This window comes from Eucyclogobius newberryi, unplaced genomic scaffold (genome assembly GCF_026437365.1).
Source record: "Eucyclogobius newberryi isolate DKJ021-1_F unplaced genomic scaffold, fEucNew1.0.hap1 SCAF_13, whole genome shotgun sequence".
Taxonomy (NCBI): domain Eukaryota; kingdom Metazoa; phylum Chordata; class Actinopteri; order Gobiiformes; family Gobiidae; genus Eucyclogobius; species Eucyclogobius newberryi.
In genome coordinates this window covers 28,058,668-28,073,932 of record NW_027315757.1, presented here as the reverse complement: position 1 = coordinate 28,073,932, position 15,265 = coordinate 28,058,668, and the positions used below count along the sequence as shown (strand labels likewise).

General features: G+C 39.0%; 1 protein-coding gene across 1 annotated transcript in view; it reads right to left on the bottom strand.

Moving 5' to 3' along the window:
- The window catches only part of bahcc1a (BAH domain and coiled-coil containing 1a), a 70,456-nt gene that overhangs the window by 23,337 nt on the left and 31,854 nt on the right, over positions 1–15,265 (bottom strand). The window contains exon 3 of the mRNA XM_072443267.1: positions 2,711–2,893. Coding sequence (XP_072299368.1) covers positions 2,711–2,893 — 183 coding nt within the window. The remainder of the gene's footprint in view (positions 1–2,710; positions 2,894–15,265) is intronic.

Sequence of the window (15,265 nt, the reverse complement as noted above, 5' to 3'; positions counted from 1 at the left end):
GTATGTGGGTGCATGTGGGTGTGTGTGGGTGTGCGTGTGTGGTGGAGGGGGGGCTGCTAAATCCCACCAAAGGAAAAGTCGGCACAAGGAAAGATGGACAACTGAAGATAGGCTTGGAAAGGCCTATCAAACAGAAGAGGATTAGACAGGTGTACGCAGGCGATGTGTGTTTGGACTCACACATATAAGGCTATGATTGGTTTAAGTGTAAAGTAAGGAGTCAATTTGAACTTATGCCAGCTGGTCCAAGGCCTATGAGCAAACTGCAAGCTGCACAGTTAGTTTATGATATTTTTTTTCTATTGTCAATTGTTGGATGGATGTTCAAATTTAGTCCTGTGTCTAATCCAAGTGCTTAGTAAAAAAACAAGTTTGAATTCATTAAAACGGTCTACATCTGTCCTTGTTTTTTCTTGCACCAAAATCTGCATCCCCACCCACCATGTTTTGTTCCTCTGAAAGCGTTGGTGTAGACATCTTTTGTGAAAAGTGGTTATTGCAACTTGTCCGATAGATATGCATCTTTAATTAGCCCTTTGATCACTGGCAAAGCTTCTAATACTGTTATTATTGTTGTTTTAGGCAGGTAGGTACCAGGCACACAAGATTTAATAATAATCTTTGAATACAAAATCCATCTAGCATTTGCATGTAAGCAGCCACTTTACAATCACTCGTAGAGAAGGAGTGTTTGAGCTGAGGAGCCAGTGGCGCTGCTGCTGGTGGGGTTCTGCTGACACCCGGGGAGAGGCGGCGAGAGGCTGCGTAATTGTGCCGCTCATTCTGATGACTTGCTTTTTATGCAAAACAGGAAAAAGACAATATGCAATTATCTTGAGCAGGGAACAGCTGAATGTGGCTGATGAACAGTCTGGATTCAATCATGCTCTTAGTGTGTTATATGCAATTAAACTGCAATAGAGATAATGGCCTCCATTGCCAAGCAAGCAATAATCCCAGTCATAATCACCTCCATTACTTTTATTAGGCCTGGCATTATCATCATCACTCTTATTAATATTATTCTACTTTGCAACAAGAGGAAAGCCATGACAATGACGTCTTAGAACTATATAGTCAAAGAAACAAAGCTTGCAAAATAAGTTTGAGGTGTTATCAAAGCCATTCCTTCTCCCTTTGTCTGTGGATTCTTATATCATTGTAGCAGTCACACACAATAGGGACATGGGAAAAAGTGGAAAGAATTTGGTGTGACTGCAGGGTATGCAGTGGTATGAGAAATCCAACAGCACACAGTAATGGCCGCCCTATAGCCAAACACATCAAGCAACTAGAGCAGCTCTGTTCACTGACCACAAATAACAAACATTCCCCATTGGGATCCACTGCAGAAGAACAGCTGGTCACAGAGATTAGAAAACAGAACAATTCATACATTTTAAAATAATATGTTTGGTTTATGATGTTATATTTGATAAGATGACAAAACTACTCAATTTGGTACATTAATCCGTCCGAATAACGAAGACATATTATGCTAAATTGATTTCAAGAGCATTTAATATGTGTTATGATGATTAGCCTTCATCATGAATTCACTCAGAAGGATTCATGTTTGAATCATCTTTAATCTCCTACATTTGAGGCACCATTGTTCTGAACATACCTGTTTTCATCTACCCCCCATACACGCCCCCCATACACGCCTCCCATACACGCCCCCCATACACGCCCACTGCTCTGTACTTACTCCATTATTCAAAAAAGAATTTAAGAAAAGAATTTAGGATGGGGATAAGTTGTGTAGTTTCGAACCAAACGTCAATGGCTCAATTACTGTTATTAAGTCCTTTTAAATCAATATTACAATTTTAAATGAACCAAAATGTTAAATAATAATAATATAAATACATGTGTCATAGCTTTTGACAAAAATCAGAAAAAGAATCAAAAGAAAAGAAAAAGCATGAAATGTTAGCGCTACACAATATATTGCAATAGTATCAATATCACAAGATTGGCACAATAAAAACACAATAATCGATATCGCAACAAACGAAATATATCACAATAAGATCATGGTCCTCCAACTGACATAAAAGTACTGTTTATAAAATGAAAATGTCGGAAATGATAATGATATTCCTTATTCCGTCTGAATTAGCCTTGATTTAGAGTTGATTTAGTCTGTGTTAAGTTTTTATTTTAACAGAGTTTGACTAATGCACTAAGACATGAACATATTTGTTTTAATATCACGGAAATGATTGTGTCAAAAAGTCTATTCAAATCTAGCAATAATATCAACATTGCTGTTAACAGCCTTATCATAATCATTTGAATCATGCAGCCCGATAATATGTCTTCTGTAATAATTGAAATGCATTTTGCAATAAAACCAAGTACTTTGCTTTATTGGCCCACACAAAATGGATGTTTACGGGGCTGTTTTATGCCGGCCAATTCAGCAGCAAAACACACTAACGTACAAAAACCGCCCCCTTGCTCCATGTTTTTTTCCCAATACTGCGTGCCATGTGGGATCCACCATATTAAACTGTCATGGATAGATCAGCTGAATGGTCTGCTGACTGACTTTCCCCTGGCATGCATGAAATACCACTAGATTTGAACTTCTGACCTTCTCTGTACAAAAACTGCTGCATGGTCAGGAACCCGCTGGACGACAAAGAGGTCATACAAGGGGCTTGATCATGTTGGACTCATATTTGTGTGTGATTTGAGATACCTTCGTGCGAATGGGGAAACCAGATTTGCGAGGCGCTGGAGTGTGGACCGCCCCTGAAGGAGGGCGAGGAGGGCGAGGAGGGTGGCCGGGACGGGTGGGGCGGGTGGGACGGGGGAGAGCCCAAACTACTGGCCAGAAAGGTCCCCATGAAGGAAGCGGAGGAGTTGCCCATCAATCCACTGCCTGCAATCACAAGGACAAAAGATACGCTTAGTATGATGATGATTTATTTGTATTTATTATTTTCACTTAATAAATACAGAAGTTTACATCAAATAAAAAGACAAAAAATATTTTCAGGATTTATTTTTATTTTCTTTCCAGGTTCCAGAACATGACATGACATGAGAAAATAAGCTTTATGACTGATCCACAATTGCCTGAAAATGACACAGAAAATGTGTAAATTTAGATTAAACTCTTTGATTAAACGCTCTCTTGTTTATAAATACACCAAGATCCTCAAACTGCTTCAATTCAGCTTCAACTGGGTCAAATTCAGTAAAAATATTTTCATCATGTGAGTTCAAAACAACTAATTGATTAATTGAAACAATATACGCTAGACTAATCGATAAGCAAAATGAGCGTTAGTTGCAGGCCTAGATGTGTCAAAAGAAGTTATCATTTTCCCAATATTAATCGATCTAGACTTTTGATTCCAGACATAATTGCAGAATTGGCTGGTGGATCTGTTAATTAGAAGCCACTTGCTGAACCACAATGGACACTTTAAACTGCTACAGAAAATATTACAATAAATAGTATAATAAAAGTGCTTACAGTAATGTTAAAAGACATGAGCTGCAACAAATAAATAGCAGAATGAAAAAAATAATTGCCCTAGAGTTTACTTATTCAATCTTATCATATTGGAAAAATAATCTCCCCACTATTGCAAAAAAACAAACACAGATTTACACTTGTAAACAGATAATTGCAATCTTTAAGGTTAAATGTGCACTGTGTATTTCTTCTGGTGAGGATACACAACCTGCTTGTCTCCATTGACACATTTAAGTTCATTTTAAGAGTGGACGATTATGCAAGTAAACTAAAAAGTCCTCCATCACAATCGAAAAAGAAAGCGCAAAGAAGAACAAAATCTGCTCCACTATATTACAAAAATAAAAGATGGTCTGGAACACATTTTTGTTCTGGTTTTACAGGAACATGCAACTCTCCCACGGATGATTTTTTAAATAATCACTGGCATCTTTATTCATGAATCATTACATTGACATGACTTGATTGTTATTGCTTTAAATAGTTTCTTAAACATGTAGACATTTGAGGAGGCCACATGTCCATGGAGACAAGCAGGTAGCGGACCATCCACCAGATCCTTTGATTAAATATGCATATATATACATTAAAACGTGACACATATCATGCTCTCAAAAACAAAATTGATATTCAAGATTAACTTTTCACTATAGCGTTAATTCTTACTCAAATCAGACAGCGTGACAGCACAGAAAGACCCTCCTGTGTGATTATAAAGTGATGAGATCCAAAGCACAACTCTTCTAGACACACACACACACACACACACAGAGACACACACACACACACACACAGAGAGACACATACACACACACACACACACACACAGAGACACACACACACACACACACACACACACAGAGACACACACACACACACAGAGACACACACACACACACACACACACACACACAGAGACACACACACACACACACACACACAGAGACACACACACACACACACACAGAGAGACACATACACACACACACACACACACACACAGAGACACACACACACACACACACACACACACAGAGACACACACACACACAGAGACACACACACACACACACACAGAGAGACACATACACACACACACACACACACAGAGACACACACACACACACACACACACACACAGAGAGACACATACACACACACACACACACACACACAGAGACACACACACACACACACACACACACACAGAGACACACACACACACACACACACACACACAGAGAGACACATACACACACACACACACACACAGAGACACACACACACACACACACACACACACACACACACACACACACACACACACACACACACACTGCTCCTCTCCCCACAGGCGGCAGGCAGAGGTCTCATCTCACAGCTGAGTACACACTTTCTCAGGCTCTCTCTGTCACACACTTTTTACCCACAATCCCAAGCGTGTTCCTGGCTGTGTTTTCTCTCCCTCTATTATCTCACTCAGGCCATCTCTCACTCGCCGTGCCCCCAATTTCTCTCTCTGCTCTGATTCATTTCGTTGCACGTCCATCTTTGTGCCATTATCAGATTGCATTGTCTTGTGAATTTGAACTTCCCATTCCGTTAGAAATAAATAACAAGACTTAATACATTAGTTTTCCCTTTAGAAAGTAGAAAATGCGCCTTGCAACATGCTGTATATTTGATTGAGAAAAGAAGAAACACTCTGCTGAACTTCCTGCTCAAGTCTGTGCACTCGAGCGCTTAGCACAGCAATCAAGTCATAATGATGAAATCACAAAGTCTATCAGTACTCTTACTTCAAGTGAAAATGACTGACAAGACTACACATTTCACTCAAACGTAGTGAATACGATTATATTTAAGATGTTACAAAATAAACAAATCAATACAAATTCCCCAGTTTGACAAGTTTGGTGAAGTTTCTAATGTTACTTCCTGGTTGGACATGAGCAGCAGATGTGACATACGTAGAGGTAATTCCACAACTGTTACCTGGCAACCATAGTGCAAACAAGGGCCACACCCCACATACACATACATTACACAGTAGTTATGATAAGACAAATATGAATATCCAATGAGACATTTTTTTGGTTAAATTCTTGCTTAAAGGCGCAATGGACGATTTTTGATACAACACACACGTGCGTTTGTTTATTAGCGCAACGGAGCGCATCGCATCTCTCGTCTCCCGTATATTACTGTCCACTTCTGCGTCAGCTCGAACTGTCTTTCTCCGTCTTCATTTTGCGTCGTACACTGAGGGAACTATATTATGATAGATCCATGCGCTTAGGCACGCGGAAACGTGGAGACGAACAGCACGCGGCTGCAGGTGAGCGGTAGGTGCGTTTTATGATTGATACGTGGCAGGACAAATGATTTATCCACGCCACGAGGAAATATGATTAAAAAATTGCTGAAAAAAATCGTCCATTCCACCTTTAAACTGTCAGAAAACAGCTCGTCTCTGTAGAGTATTTGCTACACTTCTGAAATGATTTGTTATTAGTTTATCAGTCCATATTCCACAGTCTGCGCTCATGTTAATGCTCATGGACTAGTTTAGAAGGAGCAGAATCTAATAGGTGCTCCTCGGAAAAAGAGCTACCGATATTAGAGATTTTCCCCAAATTGTTCAGTCTAGAGTCTGACTGGTGGAAGCGCATTCGTTTTCCCCTACTGCCGCATTCGAGCGTCATGTTTATGTATGAGCCGCGCCGCGCACACAGATGTAAAAGTGTGCGGAAGAGTGGGAACAAGTCTGTGGACGTCTTAATCAGTCAGCCAGGAAGAATGCACGCCCTCTGGGATAGAACCATCAGTTTGCTGCTCTGACAAGTCGGACCGGAGCACGGGGGCATGCAATATTTAGTACACACGCCGCCCTAACACTCACACGTGCACACAGGTAGCGCCCTCCATGTAGCAGAGCCCCCCAGACGGGTGCAAACAAGCCCCCGACAATCCCCTCCTAAAACTCAGGACCATGAAGCCAGCCAAGCGTCTGTCAGTTTACACATAACCCTCTATTGGCCACGCATAATAAGATTGCAGTGTGGGGAGCTGAGCTGTGCAACACTTCCATTCCTGTGAGAAAAATATGTTAAAGAGGTGAGAAAGTGTAAGCATTAAAATGGTAAATAAAAGTGGGAAGGGAAGGGAAGGAAATAGTTTCAACTCTTTGGTTAAATTCGTTTTCAAATAAAGTGTTATTGATGAAAATTAGACTTTCTTTTCTTCTTTATTGACATTTTGATTCTATAATGCCGCTGTATTTGTTATAAAATGTCTTTTTGTATGTGTTTTAGAGGCTGTATAGACCAGATAACCATTACAATGATCAAAATAAATAATTCACTATTAGTCGATTGGTTCTTTTGACTTACTATTCTAATTAAAATCAATGGATATGGATTTTTAATGGCCGATGGTTTAGAATCCAGAGAAATTGATGTTGTTAGGTTGATATGTAGGGCCAATTTTGATGATTTCCCCTAATTATCTAATTTAATTTACCACAAAACTACAAGAGAGCAGTGTAGTCCTGTTTTGTGCAGAGTCCTTTTCACACTAGGTGTGGCAAAGACAGGCAAAGACTTAGTAAAGATATTAAAAGAGAAGAGGTCCAGAGCCATGTAAATGTCCCAGGTTTTTAAATACTGAAGGGAAAGGGGAGAAGGATTTGAAACCATATCCTTAGAGGGTCTCGCCTGGACTTATTAAAGAAGCGCCTGAGACTAAATTACCAGTGGCCTTGGGGTCAAAGCAACAAATTAAAAGTGTCCCGGTGACAACTCTATCACTGCTGTCACCTAAAAGAACTATGTGGGTGTCTTTGCAATACATCGCAGTTTTTGTTTTGTTACTTACTTACTTTACTGTATTGTAAATGCAATAAAAGATAATAATAATATTGAAAATCATTAAATGTGTTGTTTAGTGACGTGATTTGTAGGCTCTTTATGGTTCCTAATGGTAACTTTGTCTTATAAACTAATGATAAAAAGGATTTCCTAAATTCTAAAGGCCAATTGGACAAAGCATGAAATTACAATTAGTGAACATTAACCATAATATTACAGCTTGAATTTAATATTATTGTTACGAATAAACTGTGTCGCAAGTGATAACCTTTTTTTGGTTTTTGATTTTGTTTTTCTAGAAATGCTTTAACTGCAAAGCAAGTTTTGCAAATAACTGAATCCATCTAAAGATCTAAACGCTTTTCTATAAAAAATAAGATTCACACATACAATTCTAATTTAAGATAAAATACTGTCTCACCAACTTGAGTTTAAGCGCTGGCGGTTCAGCTCCAAGGTCAAGGGTCAAACTGAAGCTACAGTAAACCATTGCACAATATGAATAAAAAGAGAAAATTGCACCAAGAAGGGTAATTAAAACGTAAAGATGTGCAGTGGATATTTGATAAGTAAACCCTGTGGAGCTGCCAAGAGAAAGTGTTACAAGACGAATGTGTGAGGGAAACTTCACACATTCTCTTATATTAACATGCTATTAAAAACAACAGGACACCTACATAAGAACTCTTTACCAAACCAAACGGACACGAGTTGTTGGCAGGACAGGTTCTGTGGCATTGGCAGTGGTAGAACTCAGTCAAAGTCAAAGTATTGCACTTTAGTTACATTTTTACTGTGCTTTTTTTTTTTTTTACAACAAGTCCTTTTTACCTTTACTTTACATTTGAGCGCAGGTATCTTTACTTTCTACAATTCGAGGTGAAAAGTACTCTTCATATGGTTATTTTTAACACGTTCACGGTGACATCCTGTCTAAAGGTTTCGAGTTCAAGCCCCAGATCTGAGTAAACAAGAACAAATACATAAAACTCAGTAGAAAAAAACAACAACCTTGATTTGAATTGCTTATATTGACCAAAGACATAGTGCACATTTCTAAACAGGTACTTCAAGCTATCTCTTTCAGTTGATTTCGTTATTTTATGTTCTACTTTTAGTTCACGGCGCTTCATCTGTAATTTTAGTAAGTAACAGAATTGCGTGCTTCTTCCATGGCTGGGCACTGGTTCGGCCGTAGCGCCACATAAAGCCAGGGATTCCCCGGTGGAGTAAAGGTCTGCTGCTTCAGAGCCCTGTTTGCCTTTACGGCACATGTTTGTTTAGCCGCCGTTAAAAAGGTGACAGTGATGCATGGTGCCTGCCAATGCTAAATCGGCCCCGTGCAAAAGTTGTGTCTCCTTGGCTTGTTTTAAACCTGTGCTTTATTGTCCTCCCTTGTTTCATAAGTGGTGCAGATAGTTCTTTTGCTGAGCCTTTCGGAGGGAAATCTGGTCGTCGTGCGCATTGTAATCGCCACTGATCCCTGGCAACGATGAAGATTAAGCCTATTTGAGCGTTAAAGCGGAAGGAAGCGATTGGGAAACATATTTAATTGCATAAGTATTTTTATTGAGGTTAAAGTTGTGATTTGTGTTGTAATATTAGTATTCTGTTCAAAGTTCTCGTTTTAAAGATTGAAATATGAACTGACAAACGAATGAACTAATTCCATATGTTTCAGAACATGTTTGAACAGATCTAAACTAGACGATTAGACGTTTTTATGCAGAATAAAACAGGATATTTTGATTTTGGATGAAATTGTGGCACTTCAAAAAATTGTAGCCTTTGCAATTTTGCTAATTACATCCATTCGACTGAGATTGCGATTTGATTGTGATTTTGATGTTATTATTATTTTCATCCGATTTTGATTCCATTATGAGTTCAATTTGATTACTATTTTAATTCCATTTTGATTCCATTGTAGTTCAATTGTGAATAGCCCGAACTAAGACAATGAAACATAACGTCTAAACATGCAACACATACAATAAAACTGTGAAAGAGGTTGAAATGTACAGGAGTTCAAATGATCTCTGGAACTCTGGGTCTCCGTTGTGGTCACATTGTTTAGTTTAGTTTAATATGTGGGCGTTTGGGGTGAAAAAGTCTAGTTTGCTTCAACAAACGTACGTCGACGAACACGATGACGGCGGATGGGCGATACGGATGGTCCACACTGAGCAGAAGGCTGGAGGGGGGAGCGGAGAAAGAGGAGGCCTGGTTGTCATGGGAACCAATGAGAAACAGCGCTCCAGGCGAAGAAGCTGAAAGCTGGCCATTACAGCAGCAGTGGGCAGATGCACTGGGAAGTGTAATGTTCACTGATACCAGGCTCTCAAACCTGAGCATCTTCACAAACAATCATATCTGTGATCATCATCTGCCATCAGCCTCCATTACTGAAACCCAGGGCTCAGCAGTTCTTAATGGATTTCATGATCAGTTAAAGGCTGAGACTGTGGATAATGTGCAAAATATTGTCATAGAAGTGCAAAGTCAATCTCAAAAATTGCTGTAAATATGGGAAATGAATGTCTTGCAGAGAATGCTGAACTCTTAAACGTTGTAAACTTTAGTTGACTTCTTTCTGAGGAGGGGCCAGAAAGGACAAATAGTGAGATAAAAGGGGTCAAGGCCAGTTTAGCTGCTTGATTTCATTGCATCAATTTCATTTCCCTTTTGTTGCTGATAATAGATTTAAAAAAAAAAATGAATGAATGAAATTCCTGTTCGGTTTGTTGCCAATGAACAGATTCACAAACATTTGAACTTGCTTTGGTGATTCGTGCACCATAAAACAATGAACAATGATAAAAGAACATATATAAAATCAAAAAGGCTCATGCGTTAAAGAAAAATCAATTAAATCTGCTATAAGATAAAAAAAAAATATGCTGATCAAACTGGGGAAATATCAAATTCCATTTTTTCAGATTAGATTAGCTATTTCTTGTAAATCCAGAAGAATTGACAAAAACACTGACATATGAAGATGTTCACAGATATAACCTACAGCAGCTTTTATTCTACATAATACAACTCAGTGAAATACCTCATGGTCCAGGAGTGTTATCTGCTTTTACTACAATGGAATCTCTTTCTAAATAACACAGGATATTTTGATTTGTCAAGGAAATTACGGCACTTGCAGCCATCTCAATTTATCCCATTCAAATTTGCGATTTCGATTCAATTGCGGTTTATCTTGCCGCCCTAACGCAGAATACTATTACTTCCGTGTACTTTACTGTGGACTGTAGAGAAATGAGTGTCTTATCTGCCTGAAGGGAGAGTGGTCCAGACAAGGGCACGACAGACACGGAGAGACTGTGACAGCGGAGAGAGAAGGACAAAGGGAAAATTGCAGGTGTGACTGAATCCACCTGTTCTCCGCGGGTCAGAAAATGTCTGCAGCGGCGATGAGCAGTGAGGAAGAAATAACAGAAAATACAAGCAGCACACAGTAAATAAAGCTGCCCATCACCACAGCGGCCGGTCAGACATGTGGCAGCCAGAACCCGGCTCCATCAGACACACCCGCAATCACTTTTGTCACTGATGGAGCGCTCGTCGTTTTCGCAGTTCAAATGTGTGGACAGAATTCTTTTCAGGTTAAGCCCAGGTAGAATTTTACTTTAAAAAAAAAAAGCTTAGTCTTTTTAACAACGGTTTTATTTTTAATTCCCATTCAGTCGTCCTATTTTTTTTTTGCATAGCTTAAAGAATGTGGTCTCTTTATACCAAATAAAAAGACAAATAACTACATTTCAACAATTATTTGATCTGAGGACTGAAAAAAATGAAAAAAGGTGTATACTGTAGTATTTGTGGTGTACAACTTTTCAAACTTGTAAACTAGTGCAATAAAAAGTAATGTAGCAATAAATAAAAAAATAAATTAGTAGCTTAGATAATGCAAAAAAAAAAATATTGTATGGTGTAGTGTTGTGTAGTGATTGGATACTAAGGAATATATCACATAATTACCACATGATAATTAAAAAAGGCAATTTTTTAGGTAAGGTTTTTAGACAATAGATAAAAATGTCACCAAAAATAATGAACTTTTTTTATTTGACATTGTGGTTTTATACCAGTTCTGAGGAAGTTAAGATCAATCAAATACTGGTCCAATTTTGTCCTGTTAATGTGACTTTTCAAGTACCAATACATGCTCAACAGAGTTTCGATACTAGTATTAGTATTAATAGAATCGTTTTTTTGATTCTTTTGACAACCATAGTATAGTGTAACTAAGACGTAGTAATTTTGTTACTTACCTATAATAAACATATTGACGATGAAGACAACTGACGACGTATTTGAATCCGAATCTCTTTAGCAGTCCAGACGTCACAACCAAAACCATCTTAAAAGCATCAGCTCACTCTGTCGAAAGAGCAGTGGAGCATCTGCACACAGCCCCAGCCACAGACAGACTGCACACACTGACTCAGAACCAGCGCCTACTTCCTTTACAATAAAACACAAAAGGAATTTCAAATGGCTACTAAAATGGGGGGGATTTCCTTTAAGGAGCCAAAGTCATCTTGAAAACATTAGCGCCACCACCAGTAGCCAAATTCCTCCACTGTTTAAAATAGCCTTTTTTTTTAATTGTGTTTGCTTGCGTTGCTAACTTTGTTTCAATCACTTTGGGTTGGTGGGTGGTTAGGTGGTATGGCATGGGTATAGGTCCCGACAGAAGCAGTGTACGCGGCGGGCGGGGCGGGGCTGGATCCTGGCCCGAGCGATGACAGGGGTGTGAGCAAGCCTCCGACGCTCCCACCGCCGAGTGATTTTTGGTGGATTTGGTCAGGACGGGGGCGAGTGAGGAGCAGGGAAAAGAAGGCGGAGGAGTAAGGGAGATGGCCTTTAACACACAGAGGAGGGATACGGTTTAAAAGAGTGTTTGGTATGTAGATTTGGGTGCAGGGAGCTTTGCCAATGGCGTAGGAGTGAGTTGGTGTATGTTTGTTGCATAACTTTTCACACTTTAAAAATCGTTTTTAGTGGAGTAAAAATGAGTCTGACTCAGAAATTAAGACAAAAATGTATTGGAAAAGACAAACACATACACACCAGACTTAAAATAATGATTAAGACACATTGGGTTACACATTTGAGGAACTTCACCACTAATCAGAATCAGAAGACGCTATTGCCATGGTCAGTGAACACAAACTGGGATCGTGCTTCAGTGACAACGTGCAACAAAAAACAATGAACAATAGCAAAATATAAACTATGATCAAATAAAAGGCAAGGTTAAAATAAAAACCATATGCATGCAATGACTAAAAGATGGAATTTCCCTGTGTCACAAATTGCCTCTTGTACAGCTACAGTTAGGGATCGAGATAAGATACATCTGCATAAACCAAGCCAAGTGTGACCAATCTGAATTATTACCCAATGTTAAGGAAGTTAGTTAGTTTTTATCATTATATTCCTGGCAAATTTCTCAACCAAAAATATCTCACATCATTTTGCATGACAGCGACATCCGGCATTAAGGGCACTGGACACAAAGATCTGGACAAAGCTTACCGTAATCCCACTGCTATTGTCCTGTTCGAGACAATGCGATGTGTGGTCAGAGTGTAAACTTGCACAAGGTGAAGGGTTTTCCCAAAGGATAAGCAAAGGTGAAACTTAAGTGGTGACGTGTAAACAACAAAGCTTGACCTGTCCAAAAGGCCAGGGGTGAGAAAAGAGTCGGTTTTACAATATGGACACCCAGAAGGAACCCATTGTAACACAGGGAAGTTCAAAACACAACCTTCACACACTCCAACAACTGCGGTGTGGCGTCTGATCAACATTTAATGATTAGATACAAGTTCATCTCACTCCTGAAAGGCACATTTAGAGTGCATATGACAGGTCAGACATCACATTTCAATAAAACGTAGTGGACATGATTAGATTCAGATGTTACTTCAAAAAAATAATTGCAAATGTATTATTTTCCTCTAGTTTGACAATTTCGTTCACGTTTATAATGTTACTTCCTGGTTCTGCAGGTTGAGCAGCAGATGTGACACAGGTAGAGGTAATTCCACACACACTTTCATTACCTGGCAACCAGACTGTAAAAAAGGGCCGAAATCCATATAAATTATACAAAAGTTACGCTTTGACAAACTATAACACCTGATAACGCCTTTATTTTTTTTATAAGACTGTTTAAACTGTCAGAAAAGTGTTACATCACCGTTTAAATCGTCACCGCATTTTGGATGAAAAGTCACTTATTGATGACATCACAAGGGGACTGGTGTTTTAGAACTCAGCTCTACTTCCTGTCATTTTCAACATTTATTTTTCTAAAGAAATCTTCACAAACTGCCACTTGACTGATGTAAAACTGTGATAAATCATTACCACAGGGACTATGCCACCAAACTACGTAATAATTAGAAAAAACATGAGAACCTTTTATCCATGCACTTTAATTAACCAAATGTGAAAGTGAATTTTGCATCTCTCAACGTCCAAATTTGTGATTGCGAAAGTAACGTTACTGGAATGTATGTTGAGTCACTTTTAGCAGAACGTATTTCGGATTGGGCAACAATCGGAGGATGATACAAAATTAGCAGCAGGACTACTGGGCGTCGTCGTTTTCACAGGCCATTACCTTCAACCCACACATCCCAAACTTCGCATTCAATAAAAAAAGACACAGCGTTACAACACCCAATCCTCGCCATTTCATCTGTTCGCTAACTATTTATGATGTAACAGGAAATACACATTACTCCCCTGTCAGTGCTGTTGTCTCTCATTACCCAATGTTTTCTCCTCAAGCAATGTCTTGTTATTTTCATCAGCGTTTTTTACTTTATTAAATTCACTCCCTGCACTGCGAAGCAATTCCGGTCCGGTGTCCTGGTCCACATAAAACTTTAGTGCGTCTTAAGGAATGGCCAATAAATGGGATGACATTTTGTTGGGAGCTTATATTCAGGCCATGCAGCAACTGTTCCCTGTATACGGCGTGGTCATAGTCTTTTCAAGGAGAACCATTTGTTATCTGTCCGAAGTTTGCTGCTTATAAACTGACCCTTTGATACAAGTGCGTTTCAGGGCCATCGCTCGGCCCTTTAATCCCACAGGCGTGAAATAGTGATTACCATAGTGCGGCCCATCCATCTCGTCCTCTCGCACACAAGCACAAGACCGAAAAGTTGGAACGCTGAGAGAAAAATAAAGAAATAATAGCGTATTATACTTATATACTTATACTCCAGAGTGACTTATATGTGATATTATTTGTTATTTTCACACTTGCAACCGCATTTCATACCCCAGTGCGACTTATATATGTTTTTTTATTCTCTATTATGCATTTTTTGGCTGGTGCGACTTATACTCCGGTGCGACTTATAGTCCAAAAAATACGGTAATGAACTGAATGAAATGGTCTGCACTGTAGGGCTGCACGATGTTGGGAAAGATCGCGATATGGCTGTTCATTACTGTGCTGTCGATATTATTGCAATAGTTGAAAATGCTTTTTAATGCAATCATTTCAGTTAAATAAAAAACAAATGTCTTCATGCCTTAATGAATTAGTCAAGCTCTGTCAAAAAAAAAGGCTAAACCGGGACTTAGACATTTCTGTTCTTGGTGTTATTGCGATTATAGCATGGGATATGCAAAATTAGAATATTGAGCGTATTGTCTACGTTAAAAACTGTCTAAAAGTGCGATTTCTGCTGTTTTGAGGTAAACGTTATGGTCTTTTCACGTTTTGTGCGATACTTGACCCTCAACCAAGACAGATATTCATTTCTGTCAATATTGCCCAACTAGATATACATTTATCGGTGCTGATTATTCTGCTAACTAATATTGCCAAATAAATACTTTTTCGATACATTACTCT